The sequence below is a fragment of the Cryptotermes secundus genome, unplaced genomic scaffold (genome assembly GCF_002891405.2).
Source record: "Cryptotermes secundus unplaced genomic scaffold, Csec_1.0 scaffold391, whole genome shotgun sequence".
NCBI lineage: Eukaryota > Metazoa > Arthropoda > Insecta > Blattodea > Kalotermitidae > Cryptotermes > Cryptotermes secundus.
The window spans coordinates 2,705,226-2,723,607 of record NW_019737394.1 but is presented as its reverse complement, the minus strand read 5'-3'; the positions used below and the strand labels follow the sequence as shown (position 1 = coordinate 2,723,607).

General features: G+C 39.3%; 1 protein-coding gene and 1 long non-coding RNA gene across 4 annotated transcripts in view; one reads left to right on the top strand and one right to left on the bottom strand.

The window, feature by feature from the left end:
• Positions 1–754: 754 nt before the first annotated feature.
• Positions 755–5,467, bottom strand: LOC111870331. 3 transcript variants are annotated; one of them, XR_002843825.2, is made up of 3 exons: positions 5,363–5,467; positions 2,327–4,772; positions 755–1,928 (listed from the first exon to the last, which is right to left on the bottom strand). It is a non-coding gene; the product is annotated as an uncharacterized LOC111870331 (long non-coding RNA). The 3 variants fall into 3 exon arrangements; XR_004513645.1 differs by having other exon boundaries at positions 755–1,482; XR_002843826.2 differs by having other exon boundaries at positions 755–2,555; positions 2,747–4,772.
• A 320-nt stretch (positions 5,468–5,787) lies between these two features.
• Positions 5,788–18,382, top strand: part of LOC111870341 (pleckstrin homology domain-containing family D member 1) — a 31,870-nt gene continuing 19,275 nt past the window's right edge. The window contains exons 1-5 of the mRNA XM_023862535.2: positions 5,788–6,050; positions 6,754–6,940; positions 7,034–7,110; positions 10,780–10,871; positions 13,300–13,352. Coding sequence (XP_023718303.1) covers positions 5,944–6,050; positions 6,754–6,940; positions 7,034–7,110; positions 10,780–10,871; positions 13,300–13,352 — 516 coding nt within the window. The 5' untranslated portion in view covers positions 5,788–5,943. The remainder of the gene's footprint in view (positions 6,051–6,753; positions 6,941–7,033; positions 7,111–10,779; positions 10,872–13,299; positions 13,353–18,382) is intronic.

Below are 18,382 nucleotides of genomic sequence, written 5' to 3'. Positions count from 1 at the left end.
TTGACCATAATTGCCTAAACTTAGAAACAATCCAACCATCATCAATCAACTCCACCACATAAGCCTCAGGAACACAAACTTCACAAGTTCCAATAACCATTTCTGTGTTAACTGCAGTATGCTATAAATTCCTGTACGCGAGGTCAGATAAATTCACTTTCCGACTCCAACTGCTAAATCTCAATTTCATTTCTTACTTACGAGACACACTTCCTGTTTCCAGTCTAGCATCACCATCATGCAAGGTTCATTTGTCTGCTTGGCTACTAAAATCATTACAAAAAGTGTTCCTGTTTCTTTTTTTGTGCAGAATGACCAGAGCACTTGGGCATCTGAGAAAAAACATCCAACAACTACAAAACAGTCTGAAGAAACATCTTGTGGCATAATGTACAAATATAAAGTTGTCCCTGTGCTCAACGAATTAACCACTGTCATGAAGATGTATGGGAGGAATGGATGTATAGCTCCACATTTTCTAAAACTTGGCACTAGTTGGACATGAGTAGTCAGCTTCATGACCTGGCCGCTTTAACCTCGGGAGAGAGCCTCTGGTACCCATTGTATAGACGGCTGAGTGGGCCACAGAGCCCGCCTGAACAACTGGAGAACTGAAAATTCTTGACCCTACCAGGATTCAAACTCCAACCCATCAATTGTCCAGCACCTATGCAGTCACTCTACCAACTATGCAATCCCTACTCACGATGTACAAATATAAAATCATACCACTAATTTCTTGCATTCTGTTGCCAAGTTAATCACTATCTTACAACATTAAAAAGTCTCGGGACATTACAGAACCATAATTAATTGCCCCCCCTTTTTCCAACAACTTGTCCCAAATGACCTCATCTCACTGCATCTAACACAGCTATAAAACGGCATTCTCTACTGTAAAAGTGCTTTTTTCCTTCCAGAATGGCCAAACTGAAAACAGGCAATATGCAAGCAAAGCATTCACCATGGTAACAGTACAGATATCCCCCCCTTAGTCCTGGTTTCAATGCCTTAGTTATCAATATCACTCCACCTCTGATACAACAAATTCTGCCCCTTTTGAATACATCCATTTGCTAAAGTCAAAGTGTGTTCCCTAAAACAACAATCTGCATAAAATTTCATGACCATGAAATTCATAGGAGTTAGGGAGATATCTGTACATGCTACAATTCAAGTACGGCCCCTCCTAGAAAAAACATCGTCATAAATAATGAATTACAATTGCTGGCAATTATTAAGACTCATACATATTAAGAAAAGTATCTCTAATAAACCTCATGCAGAAATATACCGCTTCCAGTAGGCGCGAGACTTCACCACGCAGCGTCCCGTAAAAATGGCATGGAATATACTGCTTCAAGTGGGTTCTAAGTCTTCCAAAATGAAGGATCTCGTTAAAATTGCACACATACTTGGCCCAGATAAGAACGACCACCATCAATCTTCACAAACGGCTGTTGCTTACACCTCTGTTGAGCTCTAAGAGTACAAAACAAAAACTCCCTTCCACAAAAATACAAGAACTTTGAACACTCAGACAAAATATTACTTCCTCGATCTTCAAAACATAAAGAGTAAAAAAGTTGTGTCAATAGAAACTAAATTTTAATATGTGGTTAATTATCTAAGTGCCATTGCATCAAGTTCTATCTTTAGTTTCCTGCAACAGCCAGTCATCCCACTGTCCAGGTAGACATTACATACTACCTCGTGAAAAACATAACCTTCCAAACTTACGTACGAAAACCTTTTGCTGAACATGCGAAGCTACTAATGGCAAACTCCACTGGTAACCCCTTCCACTATAACCGTTCCTGTGACCAGCAGTAACTCTACAATCCAGTCAAGGCTGCAAGCAAACTTCCATCCCCAGGCAATGTTGATGCTCAAGAGGCTCAATGTCTGTATTCACCAGGTGTTAACATCTGCATGAAGAGAAAAAACTGTTCTGCCCACACCCCACCCTCCCAGCAACCAACAATTCATCCACACTTCAAAATTAAAATCATCTCACGTATGCAACACAGCTTGTAGCAACCTTACATGAAAATTTAAATTCCATCTCTGTAATGACAGCAAACATCTCTTGCTTAACAAAGCGCAAATATAAAAATTTTCACTAAGAAACGTATTACTGCATTGACCTAATTAACTCTGTATCCTCATTCAATATGCACACAATTTTCTATTGGACAGGATTTTGTTATCTCAAATGCATATCGGACTGAAATAGTGAGCATACTTCAGATTTAGCTGAATCACTACTACTTCTGTCTGTGCAAAGTTGTGGCATCTCCTTACCAAAACAAGACAGTTCAGTTACCTTAATACCAGTCTACAATGCATCCTCTTGATCTGCTATTAGAATTATGTCCCTCATATTCCGGTTACGTTGCAACTGTACACTTTCTCTAACATTCAACTCCTTTCACAGCCATTACACGTGACACCGGGAACCTGTACACCTTGCTCAACATTATCTCCTACTGTCCCAATACCTGACCAGCAGCACTGTCAGACCATTATATTGGGGTTGTCAGCATACTTAAGACCTGTCAAAAAAAAGAAAAACCGCCAACCACAAAAATGCGGCAATCCTGCCCAGACTCTAAACTTCAAACCGATAAGCAAGTAATCAACTTCTAAATCAGGCAAAACATAAGCTGCAGATCCATATAATTCTGATTCCCTTTTGGATAGTCAAGGTATTTAACACTGTATTGTAACTGCAATCAGTTGTTACTTGTAAACGAAGTTCCACTCAGCACATCTGCCAAAAGGAGACTGCTTGCCTTGCCTTCCCTCCAAGGCCACGCCAACTCCTCTCACTCCAACATCCTGGCAAATACTAAGCAAAGGCCACGCCAACTCCTCTCACTCCAACATCCTGGCAAATACTAAGCAAAGGCCACGCCAACTCCTCTCACTCCAACATCCTGGCAAATACTAAGCAAAGGCCACGCCAACTCCTCTCACTCCAACATCCTGGCAAATACTAAGCAAACATTTTCCTTCCTGCAACAGCAAAGCCACTCTGAAATTGCTTGCAACATATACACCAATTAAATTGTTTTCAAACTGCTATCCAAACACAGCTGAAGTTTGTATACCATTGGGTACTGGGTATTAACCAGACTACTAAATTTACCACATTCAAAAATAGAATTGTTAAATGCTGCAAGCAAGAATAGAATGGCTCCATTTTAATCGTGTATGAACACGAACTTCAGCTAAACGATGCAATTTCAGATTACCTCTGACCATACAAAACTCCAATGTGGTTACGTTCCACACTTAACTTTATATTTGTGAAATGAGTAGCAAATCTCATCTTTCAGGACACACGCTTACATGTAGCCACCAATGACCTAGTTCCATTTATTACTCAAGGCTGTACCATACATTAAGGCACATTTCTGTGTTTTGCTAATATTATCCAGTTACCACTTAAAGGAATGAAAAGTCTAGTGAGTGCTCCTTCTGTTCTTACTTACAAGAGGCATACTGTCTTCCTTACATATTCCAACTGCCCTTACCACCTCTCCAATCACTTTACACCACAAAAGTCTCATTATTCCAATACAACAGACTCTCACGAGCATACCAATTCCATGTGCTAGTGATGCAAATGATGGTCGAGTGCTAGTACCGGGAATGAACCCAAGGAAACTTATCAATGCAGGTCATGCGAATGCCAGGAATCGACCTGAGAAAACGTCCAACAAACTCAGTACGAGGAACTGACCTGAGAAAATAATGTCCAACAAACTAAAACTCTGCATGAAGAACAACCAAGTGTTAAAAAATCACACTATTAACCTTGCTGTAAGCTTACATGCACAGGTTACAATGCCAATTCTCTACACTGCAGGTGCAAAGGTTACCACCAGACAGACTTTCCTGCAAAGTAAACCCATCTCAAGTTTGTTACATGAATGTATGTACTCCCTCATCACATCCAACATGGCGCTCCAGCTGATTCCACAGTATTAATTGTACTCGGAGAACAGCTACATGTCATGCTCCACTGGACAGCTCTTTGTTAACAGTTGTCTCTAGCAGAAACCCAGAGGCCAGAATAACACGTGCAGGCACCAATACGCAGTGGAGATTCTTTAGAAACAGCTTCCAGCAAAACATCTCATTTCAGTTCACTGCAGCATGTACATTTTGTCAAGTAGTGCAATTTGTACCGCTAACTCCCCCCAATCGTCCTTAGTAACAAGGAAAAGGCATGTGGTTATTAACAATAAAATATCAAACATATGATTACAGGCTTCTCACATTTTATTACCAACAAAAAGATTGAAAAAAACATCTAAAAAGGCTTGCTTTCTTAGTCAGTTTGTCAGGAAAGCATACAACCCTATTCTTATAAGCCATTCACATAAATTACATCAACTGACACAAATGAAACTTTCTTGGGCATAAATACAACATTCATAGCAAACAGATTTCTTTCAACGAAACACTTCCTCTAACATGAAACTGGGCTACAATATTGCATTTTATAATCACTACAATAAACTGTTAAAAATTAACAGCAAGCAGCACTTAAAGGCATTATATTCAATATGAATCACATATTGGATTTTAAAAAATCATCAAATTCAATATGAATCATACACTTTGAAGGAATGTGTAATATATTTCCTAACCCATCAATTACAAACCAAATGGATGATCCTCTGGGAAAGGTCACTCGTCATGGATTGTCACCTGAGCCCAAATGTCGACGACTGGCAGACATGCCTTCTCAAATGGGGAGACTGGAATGAAAAAATACCTGAATAATATCACAAATAATAAATCACTTCATACTAAAGAGAACATGGTTCATCTTTGTAGAGGGTTCTTCGTTCAGCAGACACATGAACCTATTCAAATTATACTAAACAAAACATGGTTCATCTTTGTACAGGGGTCTTCACTTCATTCAACAGACACATGAACCTATCCAAACTGTTTATTTCTTCACATGTCTTTTCATCCCACTGATTTGATACTCTCTCATTTGAAGTGGCACTGCACACGTTAGTACAATCAGCTTTACACACTTCCGTCTTCAGACGTTGCCATCGCTGGAATCTCTGCTGCTGTTTCATCCTAAGTAGAGTTTCTGCTTTCATTAGTGCACTGGTTAAAATGGCATCTACCCTCAAATTTTCCTTCCTGTGTCTTGTAAGAGACCTCTTCTTGACTCTCACCTTAGTTATCCAGTCCACTAGTCTGTCCTGACCTTGAAAACGGGTGGTGGTGCCACGTATATCACCCATCGCAGCTTGTAGTATACAGTACTTACAACACCAAAACAAACACTCTACGCGTTAAGTTGGGCTGGTACTCTACTAAAACACACCTGTTCCACGCTTGCAGATTTCTTCATACAATGACTTTGTCAGCTTCTAGCAGCTCATATCAGATTACCACTAACATCCACCTTTATCACCAGGCAAATGCTCAATAAACAGCTTCTGGCGAAACCCCTATATATATATCCATCGGTATCCACGGTTCAGTGTTCCTACGCCTGACTCAAGGAAAAAAGGACCTAATTATTTCAATTATAGCGCTTCATATAATGAAAGATGCAGCACATGATACAGTTATTCCATGTTATCTCTTATTGTTTCATTTTCTGAGGCCATAGGAGAATGTAGAGAAAAAGTGTGAATTAAATTACTACACGTAAGCAACAAATAGGTTAGCGGATGAATACCCACCTTCATGTGCGTGAAGAGGTTGATGGTTTTGACGTCATAAATATGGAAGAAAACACACAATTTTACTTCCGTTTCTCAAGTTCCGGTAATGGATGCCAATGTATGGCAGTCTAATATTTTTGCGAACCTATTTAAACATAAAGTCAATATGCATAATAGTTTTTTTAGAATAAAATTTGCACATACTGGTGTAATATTGTGAATTATAAGCATAAAAATGAGTGACAGCCACGACGAATCGTTTAGTGTTTTCACCAAAGTTCAGATCAGTGGTGTATTATTCAAGAAATCATTTGCGCCACATTCAAATAAATGGTCTAAAAGGTAAACATAATATAAGGACTGCGATGGGAAAAATATACTACTCTAAGGTAAAAAATTACCAAGAAATTGCAAAAAAAAAACAACGCGTTCTCCAGTGTGAAGTTACAGAAGGAGTTCCATCACAGATGTCACAGTAGTGGGCCTACTCAGTACGAATTCAATTCAGTTTATGCTTCCATAACCTATTCCAGTAATATCGATTTAAATATTTTCCCATCTCTGCATATTTAGAATTGTCTTTTTGCATGCAATAACCTTTGTCTACCCATCCATTCCTCTAGACTTGATTGACCTAACACTACTATGCAAACAATACAAATTGTGAGTTTCCTCATTATGCGATTTTCTTATTTTTTCAGACCCTTGCTAATTAATAATTTGTTCTCATGCACGCGCAATCTCTTGGTGTGCAGTCATCATTTTAGAATCGCTAACAGTTCTGGAAGTGCAGAATATGATCTGCATCCTACTGTGCCTGACAGGACCAGATCTTATTTAATATATGAAAATGAAACGCTAAATATGTCTTTATTATGTTACTGGGATTTCATCCAGCAAATTATCAATAATATTAGTCTTTTTAAAACTTCATTCAAACATTTTTCTCAACTAATACTGAATTCTAAGAATTTTAAACTCTACAACAAAGGTGTGAAATGCAGAAAAATTGAAAATTGCAGCTTTAATTTTTCTTTTTGTTTAGATTTTTCATTGTCAAGGAGGGGTTTCTTCTGTACTATTCAGAAAGTGAAAAGAAAGTTTTTGATAAGAAAGGTTGTTTCAACATTCATCCAAAAGGCGTAATTCCAGTTGGAGGATGCATTATTCAGGCATCTACTGAACTAGGCCAGGACTATGTCATAAGAATCACAAGTGACAGCTTTGTACATGTAAGTGAATATATGGTCACCGATTAGTATCAAATGATTATGATTATAATGATCTGAGTTAGTGTACTATTAAGTGAAGATTCCTTTTAATAGGGTTCAGTGGCTCTGGGAACAGAGACACGATATGACCAAGATCGATGGATACAAGTACTTCAGGAAGCAGCAAGGATGTAAGTTTGTGGTTCCATTCCATGTTTTAATTCATATGTTATTGAAACAAGATATTCTGTGAAATGTGCATGGCACTACACTTCTTTTCATTTCGTCTGTCAGAATAGAGAAGATGGCAGGAATTGTAAATTAATAACTTCTGAACAAGTTAGTGATGTACTTATCTGTACAATGTCCACTGGTATACATATGATGGTCTTATAGGTTATGACATCATGTAGTCTAGTAGGTGAATATCACAATATCAAACTGCATTGTGTTGTAACAACATGAATCTTCACCATTATGAAAACATCAAACCTCATCCATTAGTATATTTCCCCACTACCTGAACATTGTTGAGCATAACCTCAAGTTTTCAACACATTTCTATGGTATACTATGCAGAGAATGTCAAAAGATGGATACCCATACCCATTACAGATGTGAGACCAGGTGACACAGATTGAAAGAGTAAAAGTTGGCTTGTTCAGTAGTGGTACCAATTAGGGAGGATTTGCTCAAAAGTGATGGGCAACCAGTAGTATACATATTGTGGTCTGATTGTTATGATGTCATGTAGTGGGGTAGGTGGGTAACAATGTACTGTGCTGTATAGTGTCATAACTATATGAATCTTCACCACCATGTGTGATAATTTTGAAATACGGAGCAAGAATTACCCAGTTTAATATACATATTACACATGAATCATGGTATACTATGCAGAGAATGTCAAAAGATGGATACCCATACCCATTACAGATGTGAGACCAGGTGACACAGATTGAAAGAGTAAAAGTTGGCTTGTTCAGTAGTGGTACCAATTAGGGAGGATTTGCTCAAAAGTGATGGGCAACCAGTAGTATACATATTGTGGTCTGATTGTTATGATGTCATGTAGTGGGGTAGGTGGGTAACAATGTACTGTGCTGTATAGTGTCATAACTATATGAATCTTCACCACCATGAAAATGTGAAATATTATCCATTAGTATACTTTCCCAGAACCTGAACATTATCAGACATATCAACATTTCACATGTGTTTTATGGCATAATGTGTGATAATTTTGAAATACGGAGCAAGAATTACCCAGTTTAATATACATATTACACATGAATCTTACCCCAGGTGACCCAGACTGGCAGTGGAAAGGTTGTCTTCTTCAGTAATGGTACCACTCAGGGAGGATTTGCACCAAAGCAATAGGTAGAGCAGAGCAGTAATTTGCTGCTGGCCTTTGCCATCACAGTCATTCTTGGTATTGGGCCCCATGACCATATTTTTGTTCATTTCAAGACATTTATGTGTTCTGAAATGGGCCTCCTCTTCTTTGAGAGGAGAGGTCTGACTACTTCTGCCAACTTATGCCAACAAATTCCCCAGCAACAGACGACAACCAACTGCTAAGGAACCAAATGCATTTTTCTATGAAGCCTTTTGCACAGGACTGATGGTGATTTTCCAATCAGAATTATCCAAAAGAAAAACAGTTTATATTATAAGCAGCTTCTATGCTCTGGTGTTTGATCATGTTTCCTCTTACTTGTTGTGGCAACTGTTTTAAACAAGGTTCTTTCCGTATCATCCAAATGCAAGACAGAGTGTATCACAATGGATAATAATAATATGTAGAAGAACAATTAAATGTTGAAGTTATTTAGGCTCATTTGATAAAAGCTTTGAAGTAGTTATAGGCCTGCACTGTGACGAACATTATTAATGTAAAATGAGTGCACCCACCACAGGTGTTTAACTTTTCTTATCAAGTTCACATTTTTTACAAATGCAGCACGTAAAACCATTTCACTCACTGACATTTTGACACACTGTTGAATGTTCTAATATCCATAGTGTTGAGATAACAGATCATACTGTATCACATATTGATGGTAGCATATTGTCTTTTGCCCATTTGTAGTTGCCCTTGGTGTGAGCTCTCTCTTATTGTCATGTTCACAGAGCAGCGACCATGCTTGTAGTTGGATAGATAGGTGTAGATGCATCCCATAGATCCGACAGAATGGTAAAGGACAAGTCAGAGTACATTATAGCAAGGTTCCTTTAAGGGACAAGTGACAGGAAAATCATGGATGCAGGAAATTGATCATACATTATTGACTTGGGATCATTGAAAGTAAACATTAAATTAGGGGAAACCTTAACATGAGGAACATTAAAGGGAGGTTCATCCCATTCAAAGAATGTCTGAAAGTACAATACAGTTATAGAATGTTTCCCAAGAACAAAATTTACTACAACAGACTAAACTGAATACATAATTAAACTATTACCAATTACTCAGCAGTTTTACGGCATACATAGAGACAGATTATACATAAATTATGTCCAGTGGTTCAGTTACTTCTTCACTTACTGTTACACTGCAATATTTCCCATGATCTTTGTGGAACATGATTCATGTCACTTATCCCTGCAAATGTGCATACCAGTGGCGTAGCATGACTACCGAAAGCAGGGAAGCAACTTTATATACGTGTATATAAATTTTTTCTACATACCCTATAGTTTCTATCTTCTATTTAAAAGAAAACAGCTAATAGTTTAATATGTATTCTATATTTAAGCTAATATATTAAAATAACACATAATTATCAACACAATTTTATAGCCATCAAATGACAGGGCTGTGAACCTGGAATATAATTAATGCTTACTTTATTGTTTATAATTCAGCTCGATTCTTCTGTTTTTCTTGGCAAACAGATCAATAACCTCATCTAGAAAGCTGGGTTTGGACTGCAGTTTGTTTAGGAAGGACTTTTCAATGTTCATCAAAGCCAGTGATGACAACCTATCCTGGTTCTGCGAATTTCTAGTAAGCACGCTTAACTGCAAGGTCACAGATTATTCTACTGCAAACTGTGCCTTACATCTGGCAACATTGCTGGAAGCACGAAGCTGGTAGCATACCATAACGCATAGCTCACTTACAGACAACATTGACATTGAGTCAGCCAGTTAACCCAGGGGAGGGTGGAAGCGAAAGACCCGCTGCTTCCGCGCGTGTTGCAGTTTAAATTTCCCTGCATTTTGGAAGAAAATAACTGATCTATCCTGATAAATTGTTTATGTAACACATTAAAACTTGCAATATTCTCATTATATGTAATATATGTTCTCAGATTAATTAATATTTTGAAATATGAAATATTTTTTTGAAATTGAAAAATTGCCAGAAATGTTCTTGGTTGCTTTTCTATAGGGAAGCAATGCTTCCACCACATCCATGTACCCTACGCCCCTGGTGCACTCATATTTCAGTGTACCTGGTCTTTGCAGTCTTACAAAGTAACAGGATGTGTGAAGTCAAGTGTTCTATAACAGAAGAGCTCAATTAAATGTTTACAAGTTCACCCATGGCAATTATGACTGTTGTCCAAATTCTTGATACAAAAACAACAAACATATCAGCAAATCAAGATATTATCATCATTATCTTCAAATCTTCACACACGGTTCAAGTGGAGAGGAGTGGGTACTTGTGCCAACTGGTTGGTACTCAGAGGCACAATGCATTTCCCATGTTTACTGAATCTTGTGCCTAGTTTTATGCCTCAGTTGCTGTCTCTGAAGAAAGCTAAATGATACAGATTAGGCAGATGACTTATAATATCGATGATCCACTTCTAAGCTGCAGTTTGACATTGATAATGTCTTTCCAGAACATGGGAAAATTCTCGAATGGGAGAATCAATCATTCGTGATTTGGAATCTCAGGGACTGCAACTTAACAAGGAAAAACAGTCATATGTTGGTAAGGATGGATGTATATTTTTAATGCAATCACAAATTATTAACCACATTTTGAGCATTCTGAATAGTTTAAATTGCTTTGATTTATTTTTGTGCCTGAGGAAAACTAAGGTCCAGTAGTGAATTAGATAAATACTGTATACAAATGATATATTTCAGTTCATGAGTTTTTGATGAAGTAATTTTCTGTTGGCTAGTTGTAAAATAAAATCAATAAAAGAGACCACAGTTAATATTTTCCATTTTCATTTCCCAGATGTTTGCCATCACAATAAACTCATAATTATTACCCTTACATAGAACTAACATGAATTTATTACTAGGAAGCAGGAATAATTTATCTTCATAATAAAGAAGAAATTGTGCTTCTTATCATGAATTTAGAGAGGCATGCAGTTTTGTCTGTATTCTACCTACAGAAGTTAAGCAACATATTAGGAACATTCATAATTCATTTAACTGTAACAATGGGAGAAACTCGACTTTAAGGGAAGTGGCTACTTCATGTATTTTCAGCACAGCATAGAACAGCACAGGTGGGAAAACTGAAATGGAAATTCATTTTCATATACAGGTGGTACCATGGAAATAATAGCCCATAAGACTCACAGCCTGTACTTAGTATTGGACTGGCTACAGTACATGCATTGTTTATGCATCTTTGATGACAGATTTCATGTGATGATGTCATACTTTGGCCACACCATAGCTCAAGCGGTTAGTTGCTGGCTTCCCATTGTGGCGGCCTGGATTCGATCCTGGGTCTGGTCGAGTGAGATTTGTGGTGGACAAAGTAGCCCTGGGGCAGGTTTTCTCCGAGTACTTTGGTTTCCCCTGCCAATCTTCATTCCACTAATTGCTCCACAATCACCCTCACCTATCATCTGGGGCTGGTACAATAGACCAGAAGTGGTCGCAGTACAAGGGACTTAGTCCCACCCCACTAGGAATAAAAAAAAGTAATACTTCACCAGGGAATGTGAGGATCCAAATTGATATAAGAAAATGCATGACTGTTGATATTTTAAATGGCTGTTATTTCTAGGTCACATGGTGCACAGGAAGAGGCAAGATTTTAAAAAGGCATTACATATAGAGATTTTCAAGTTCAATCCTGTGCCTTAATAGCATTCGTGACTTGTGTTGAGGGGCAACTGTAGCAACCTAATTAACCAGTTAGCCTTTTGTTCTCTTTGTATATCTTCACCACAGTTACTGTGTAGTTTTCTTAACTTTTGAACGTGGTTGCCTTTTGTGGCCAAAATGCCATCTGTTCTGGTTTCTCTGTATTGTACAAACGAATGGAAGTCTCCATGCAACTAGTGATTTGCTATTTCTGCAAACACACAGTGAAAATATGAACAAACTGCTTAATAATGTGATCCTAAAAGAAATGTGACAGCACCAGAAGTCTGTTGTGGCATTTAAATTATCTGCATCCTGAAGCAGTCAGGTTACTCAATTTAAATTCCATTGTGTGCCCTATATTTTAATATTGTGACATGCCTTATTTGTAAATAAAAGTAATTAGAATTCATTAAATGCAATTAGCAGTCTGAACTGTGTTTAGTCACTATCACATGATGGAATATTGTTAAGTACAGCAGGAAACATTTAATTTTACTGAGCTGTATTATGTTAGGGGTGATCTGGTAGCGTAGTTGGTTGAGGCACTATGCTACAAGCCAGAAAGTTGCAGTTTTGATTCATGATGAGATCATTGGATTTTTCAATTGACCTAAGCCTTCCATCTGCACTATGGCCCTGGGATTGACTCAGCCTCTAACAGAAATGAGTACCAGGAATGTTCCTGGGGTAAAGGGTGGCTGGTGTGTAAGGCTGACAGTCTCACCACCATCTCTAAGCTGACTGTCTAGAAAATGTGGGAGCCTCGACGTCTCACAACCCTATGGGCTTCCACTGCCTGTTACAGGGATACCTTTACTGTATTATGTTAGGCACAGTTAAAGGTTAATTGAACTTCTGCAGTGACTAAACATCATTCAGATATCCGTTTTAAAAATAGACTTTAATGCACCAATCTCAAACTTATAAGCCATTTAAGGACATTCCTTTTAATAACTGCAGATCTTGCTAGGTATGGTTTGAGTAAAATAAATATGGATTGCCAGTAAAAGCTGAAACATAGGGAAGCTTTGTACTTATAACAGAGATCTGGTAATTCTATCAAGGAACAAAGGTTATTTTGTAGCATACTTTTTACATTACAGATTTAATTAATTCTGGTGTTTTGATTTAGTTTATCGTGATCAGATGTGCAAGCAGTTATTGATGAGTACTGTTATGAGTAGAAAATTCTTCAACTACAACTTTATTTGCATGTATCATAACAGGTACTCAAGTACATGTGTGATTTGTTCTTTTAGCTTTTGTCATTAATAAAAAGCAAGTGCTGATTCCTTTTGCAGAAAAATTACATGAAGAAACCATTGCATTGAGAGATGAGATTGACAAAAATGAGGTAGGCATCTCCTTGTTATTTCTGTCTCTTGGTTGTGCAATTGCATGACTGGTGATTTGGCAACACTGTTAGTTGCATTTCTCTTTCTAACATCGTGCTAACTACACAGAAGGTACAGTCAGAGCAACCATAAATGTATGAGTCATTATATGCTAATATAAACTATGAACTGTCTTAATGGAATGAGTTGCTCAATGCTATTTACTAATTGCATCATCTTCAGTCCCGCCTCATATTCATATAGTGTAGGCATTACTATTCGTTCCATGTATACAAATCGGTTAGTCACATTCTGCTCTTGTTGCAGCGTTCCCAAATATTGATACTATGTTTACTCCTCTGCTGAAAAATCAGAACATGTGAACTTTTATAAAAATTATATTTTCTTCATTCAAATATTCCTTCATATATATGTGTATTCCTTTATATCCTTTATATATAGTGTTTAAAGACTCATAATCTTTATCAGAGAAACTGGAGTGACTCCAGCTATTCATGTAGCATAGCACTGAACTGGAAGAGAGACACTGCAGTGTAGTATTTTCTTTTTCCCCAAAGGAAACAGCTTGAATGATGAAGAGTATTGTTGTCTGGGTTGTAATGCCCTTTAGTTCACACAAAGCTCGATGTTTCAGAGAAACATCGCCTCCATCTTCAGGGTCGAAGAGTATGCCAAGCGAGAGACCAGCAGAAGTAGGCCAAAAGCTGAGCTGGTATCTTGCTTCGCCTAGATTTCGACCCTGAAGATAGCAGTGATATGTCTTGTGAAACTTCGGTCGTTGGAACCCAGAAAACAACTTTTTTCATAATCATTGCTGTGATAGCTTCAAATTCAACAATTTGAGTGAAGCTAACCATATTATTGTCCGTCTGGTGGGAGTATGCCAGAAAATACTATTGGTACATGTAAAAATCGCCATTATACACATCCATCGGTGAAACCACAGTTGGATAGCAACTTCTGTAGTATAATATGTTTGTAGCCACTCGAAATCAGTGGCTTTAAATAAACACAAATAGTATTTGGGATCAACAGACTTTAATTAGTTTGTGACCTGTATGCTTTTAAGTAAGGTAAAAGGTAAAGCTGTCCCTGTGCTTAACTAATTAAGCACTACGCCATGAAGGCATATGGGTGAGTGGGTGCATAGATCCACATTTTCTTGACCTTGGTACTAGTTTGAGATGAGTGGTCGGCTTCACGCCCCGGCCGCTTTACCCCCAGGGAAAGAGCCCCCGGTACCCATTGGATAGGAGGCTGAGTGGACCCCGGAATCGGTCTGGACGACATGGAGAAGTGAAAATTTTTGCCCCAACCGGACTCTAACTCTCACCCCTCAGTCGTCCAGCCTGTAGCCGGTCGCTATAGCGACTGCGCTATCCCGGCTCATAAAGAGTACAAATTGTGAAATGCCTCATTATGTAGATTTGTGTCTTCTGGAATATAGTGCCGTGTAGTATATTGAATATTAAGCGACATTTCGGAAGAACATGTCGCCTGCATCGTCAGCATTGAAGAGTAAGCCAAGCAAGAAACAAGCTCTGCTTGCTGCCTGCATCATGTTGGTTGCTGAAATTGGGGGCGACATATTCCTCCTAAGAGTCTGTTGACCTTCAACAGACCACACGGCTGTATATCCTAGAAGATAGAAGTTCATAACCACCGCTTTGAGAACCGCAAATCCTACCTCTCAATATGTACTTTTCTTTTTGCCAGTCGAGACTGGTTGTGGGACCCACCCAGTCTCATAACCAATAAACACCGCACCTGAGGCTATTTCCCCTGTTGTAAAGTAGTATGAGCTTGAAGCTACCACTTACCAACACCTAAAGCCGAGATTAAGAATACCTATGCCTTCACTCTCCTTCTCCCGTTCGTCTTCCTTGCGTGATGGTTAAGCATAATAACAAATTTATCTTCTACGTCCCGTCACTTCTAATTTAGGTGCATATTCTCCTTAGCTCTGTAAAAGGTAAAAAGGTAAAAGTTGTTCCTGTGCTTAACTGATTAAGCACTATGCTATGAAGGCGTACGGGGAAGTGGATGTGGAACCCCTTAGCTCTGTACTTACTCAAAATATTTGGAAAATGAATTAGTAAGCGCCCTTCTGTTCGGAAATCTTTGTGACAGACTCAGGTACAGCTGGAGGTAAATGTAAAGTTATCCCTGGCCGTAATTAAGTACCACGCCATAGAGAAGCATGGGGTCCCTGGCCGTAATTAATTAAGTACCACGCCATAGAGAAGTATGGGGGAGTGGGGTTATAGCTCCACCATTCTCTTCGATACTAGATGAAGACTAATGGCCGGCTTAGATTATATAAAAAATTTAATCCTAGTTGTGAACTGACTGCGCTGGATGAAGATGGGATCCAGTTATGGGTTTTGGGGTTCTTTAAAAGCAGAGAATTCATTAAGGTTACTATCTTCCCTGATGTGACGCTTGTACTTCGGTAGATGGGTACCAGCGGCTCTGAGGAACGTGCTGCCTCCATCTTCAGGGAAGTTGGCCTAGAATTAGCAAGTACAAGGCGTCACATCCAAGAAGGCAATAATTTTCATAGTCACGGCCCAGAGAATTTCAGATCTCACAGGAAATGTATTGCCTGCCTTTGTATCTATCAGTTTCTCGAAGAACGGCCCTACCGGCCCCTTCTGCGTGACTACAATCCCCACTGTACCAGCTGCATAAATTTTTTAGACATCTGTACTGTCCCCTCCCCCCGACAATGCCGCGTTTCCCAGGTAGCGCAGACACTTCCACGAAGAATACGATCACAAGCCAGCAGTGTCTGGAACCTGTTTGTGCCCCATTTCATTGTTCTGCTAGAAAGCCGCCATTCTTTGTGTGATGCAGCGACCCTGAGACCTTCCCATGACAGTTGCGGAACGTTAGGCTCCACAGATTGAGGTAGAGATGACAAGAGGGTGGGAACATATGCATGATATGAATAGAAAAGGTGCTGTTGTTCTGACGGCGGTGGCTGTGAAGCTTTGGAAATATTTGCTACCATCCAGCTGTGTGACCTTTGGTGCCGTAATATTTACACGTGAAACATCAGCATGCACCAGAGCTAAAATTAATGAAATATCCTAGGGCTGGTAGCCATGTTGGTTGGTTTAAAAATGAAGAACATTTCAGGGAGCCGCCCCGTCTCCACCATCGGAATCCGACGCGACGCTGGATACAAACCAGCTCATAGCCCCGTTGTATTTGGTTGGAGCGGGTTGGATACAGTGTCACGACAGAGCCCAGAGATAGTCCCAAAAAACACGGCTGTTAAGCCGAGATAATTTCGTGGTGTATTTATTACAATATACAGAGTTATGATTTCCGGCTATAGGCGCCACGAACCGTATGTGGAAGATCTTCCCTTGGGGGGGAAATGGTCGTAGTGTGAAGTAGACCATTCGGCTGTTACTAATGCCGAGGTTAATTCGTGAATATTATCCACATAGATTAACTAAAAACTAAACTCCGTGGCATTAGTCCGCAAGCGAAGTATACCGAACGAGCGACCGCCGCTTGTCGCCGAAGTTAGTGCCAACTTCAGCGGACAGGGTGTCGCGTGGTCAGTATGCACATAGATTACCCCTCTTAATGCATATGAATGAGGAACTTCGTCACACTGAGAAATGTAGGTACGTTTGCAGTATTTTAATTCTTTAAGCGGACATGCTTTATCTCCATCTGCGAATCTTCTGGGATGTAATAACGCTGTGTAGTCCGTTGATATTGGATCGACGTTTCGGAGGAACATATCGCTTCGATCTTAAGGATCGAAGAATAGGCCGAACAAGAAAGCAGCGCGCCACCTGCTTTCACGATGGTTTATTCCCCGGCTTATTACTCGACCCTGAAGATGGAGGCGATCTGTTCTTCCGAACCGTCGGTTGACTTTTGTAGGACTCCACCGCCATGACAACTTCAAATATTCAGAATTTTCATTTCTAAATCTTGTATATCAAATGTCATACATTATGTGAGCCACTTCTCGTCATGTAACTTAGACACAGGATGCTGGTAGAAGCAAGTCCCGGCGGTGGGATCAATACTTCGCGATGCTGCTTCAAGTTATGTACTGCGTTGCGTCATTCTCATACCCCCTCTTACTAAAAGTATATGGGAGATGTCCCTATGCCGGAGTTCATCAAATTTGGCTCATTTTATGGCATATGAAGTTTCCGTGTTGATCACTGCCTAACATTGTGTCAAGAAAACGAGATACCGACGTTTAAGGAGATCCATTGCCCCTTAACCGCACTTCATGACTGTTTTAAAGAGATCACATTAACAAACCCGGAAACTCGTCTTATCAAAAGGCTTTCCGATTTGCTATGGAACGAAACAAACACATTCTGATTTGAACGCGGATTTGAGCTATTTTTAACAGGCATGCAGTATTGTGATAACATCAAAGACGGATGAGAGCAGCATTCATGGGAAACATGCATACTTCTAGTAGTACATTTAGTTCGAAACACCGTAAGGAGGAGGGACCAAATGGGAGACTTGGCATACATGTATTCATCTACGGCTCTACAGTCCTTTTGTTGGACTTCGGACAAGGGATTAGTCCGTCGCAAGGTCGTTGCCTACACACAGAACAACAACAACAAAAACACAATAAACGCACACATACATCCATGCCTTGAGTAGGATTCGAACCCACGATCCCAGCGTCCGAGAGAGCGAAGGCAGTTCATGCCTTAGACCGCGCGGCCGCTGTGATCGGTCACCTGTGATACGATTACTCGCAGGAAGGTGTACTCCGTACGGTGTACATGTAGGTAACATTTTCACAGCTCAGTTTTTCCAGTAGCTTCTTATACTCGCTCTGTGTAAGCTTTCTTTTCCAGTGTCATAACCAGATTAACCGAACACATGTAATATATACCTATTTTCTTGTATAGAAGGCGCACTTATGTACAGACTGACATTAGTTTTAGGAGGAGAAATGAAGGCTTTTCAAAACCCCATTTGTAAGACTCTAATCCAATTTTAGGGTCATTTTCAAAAGCAAAATGCG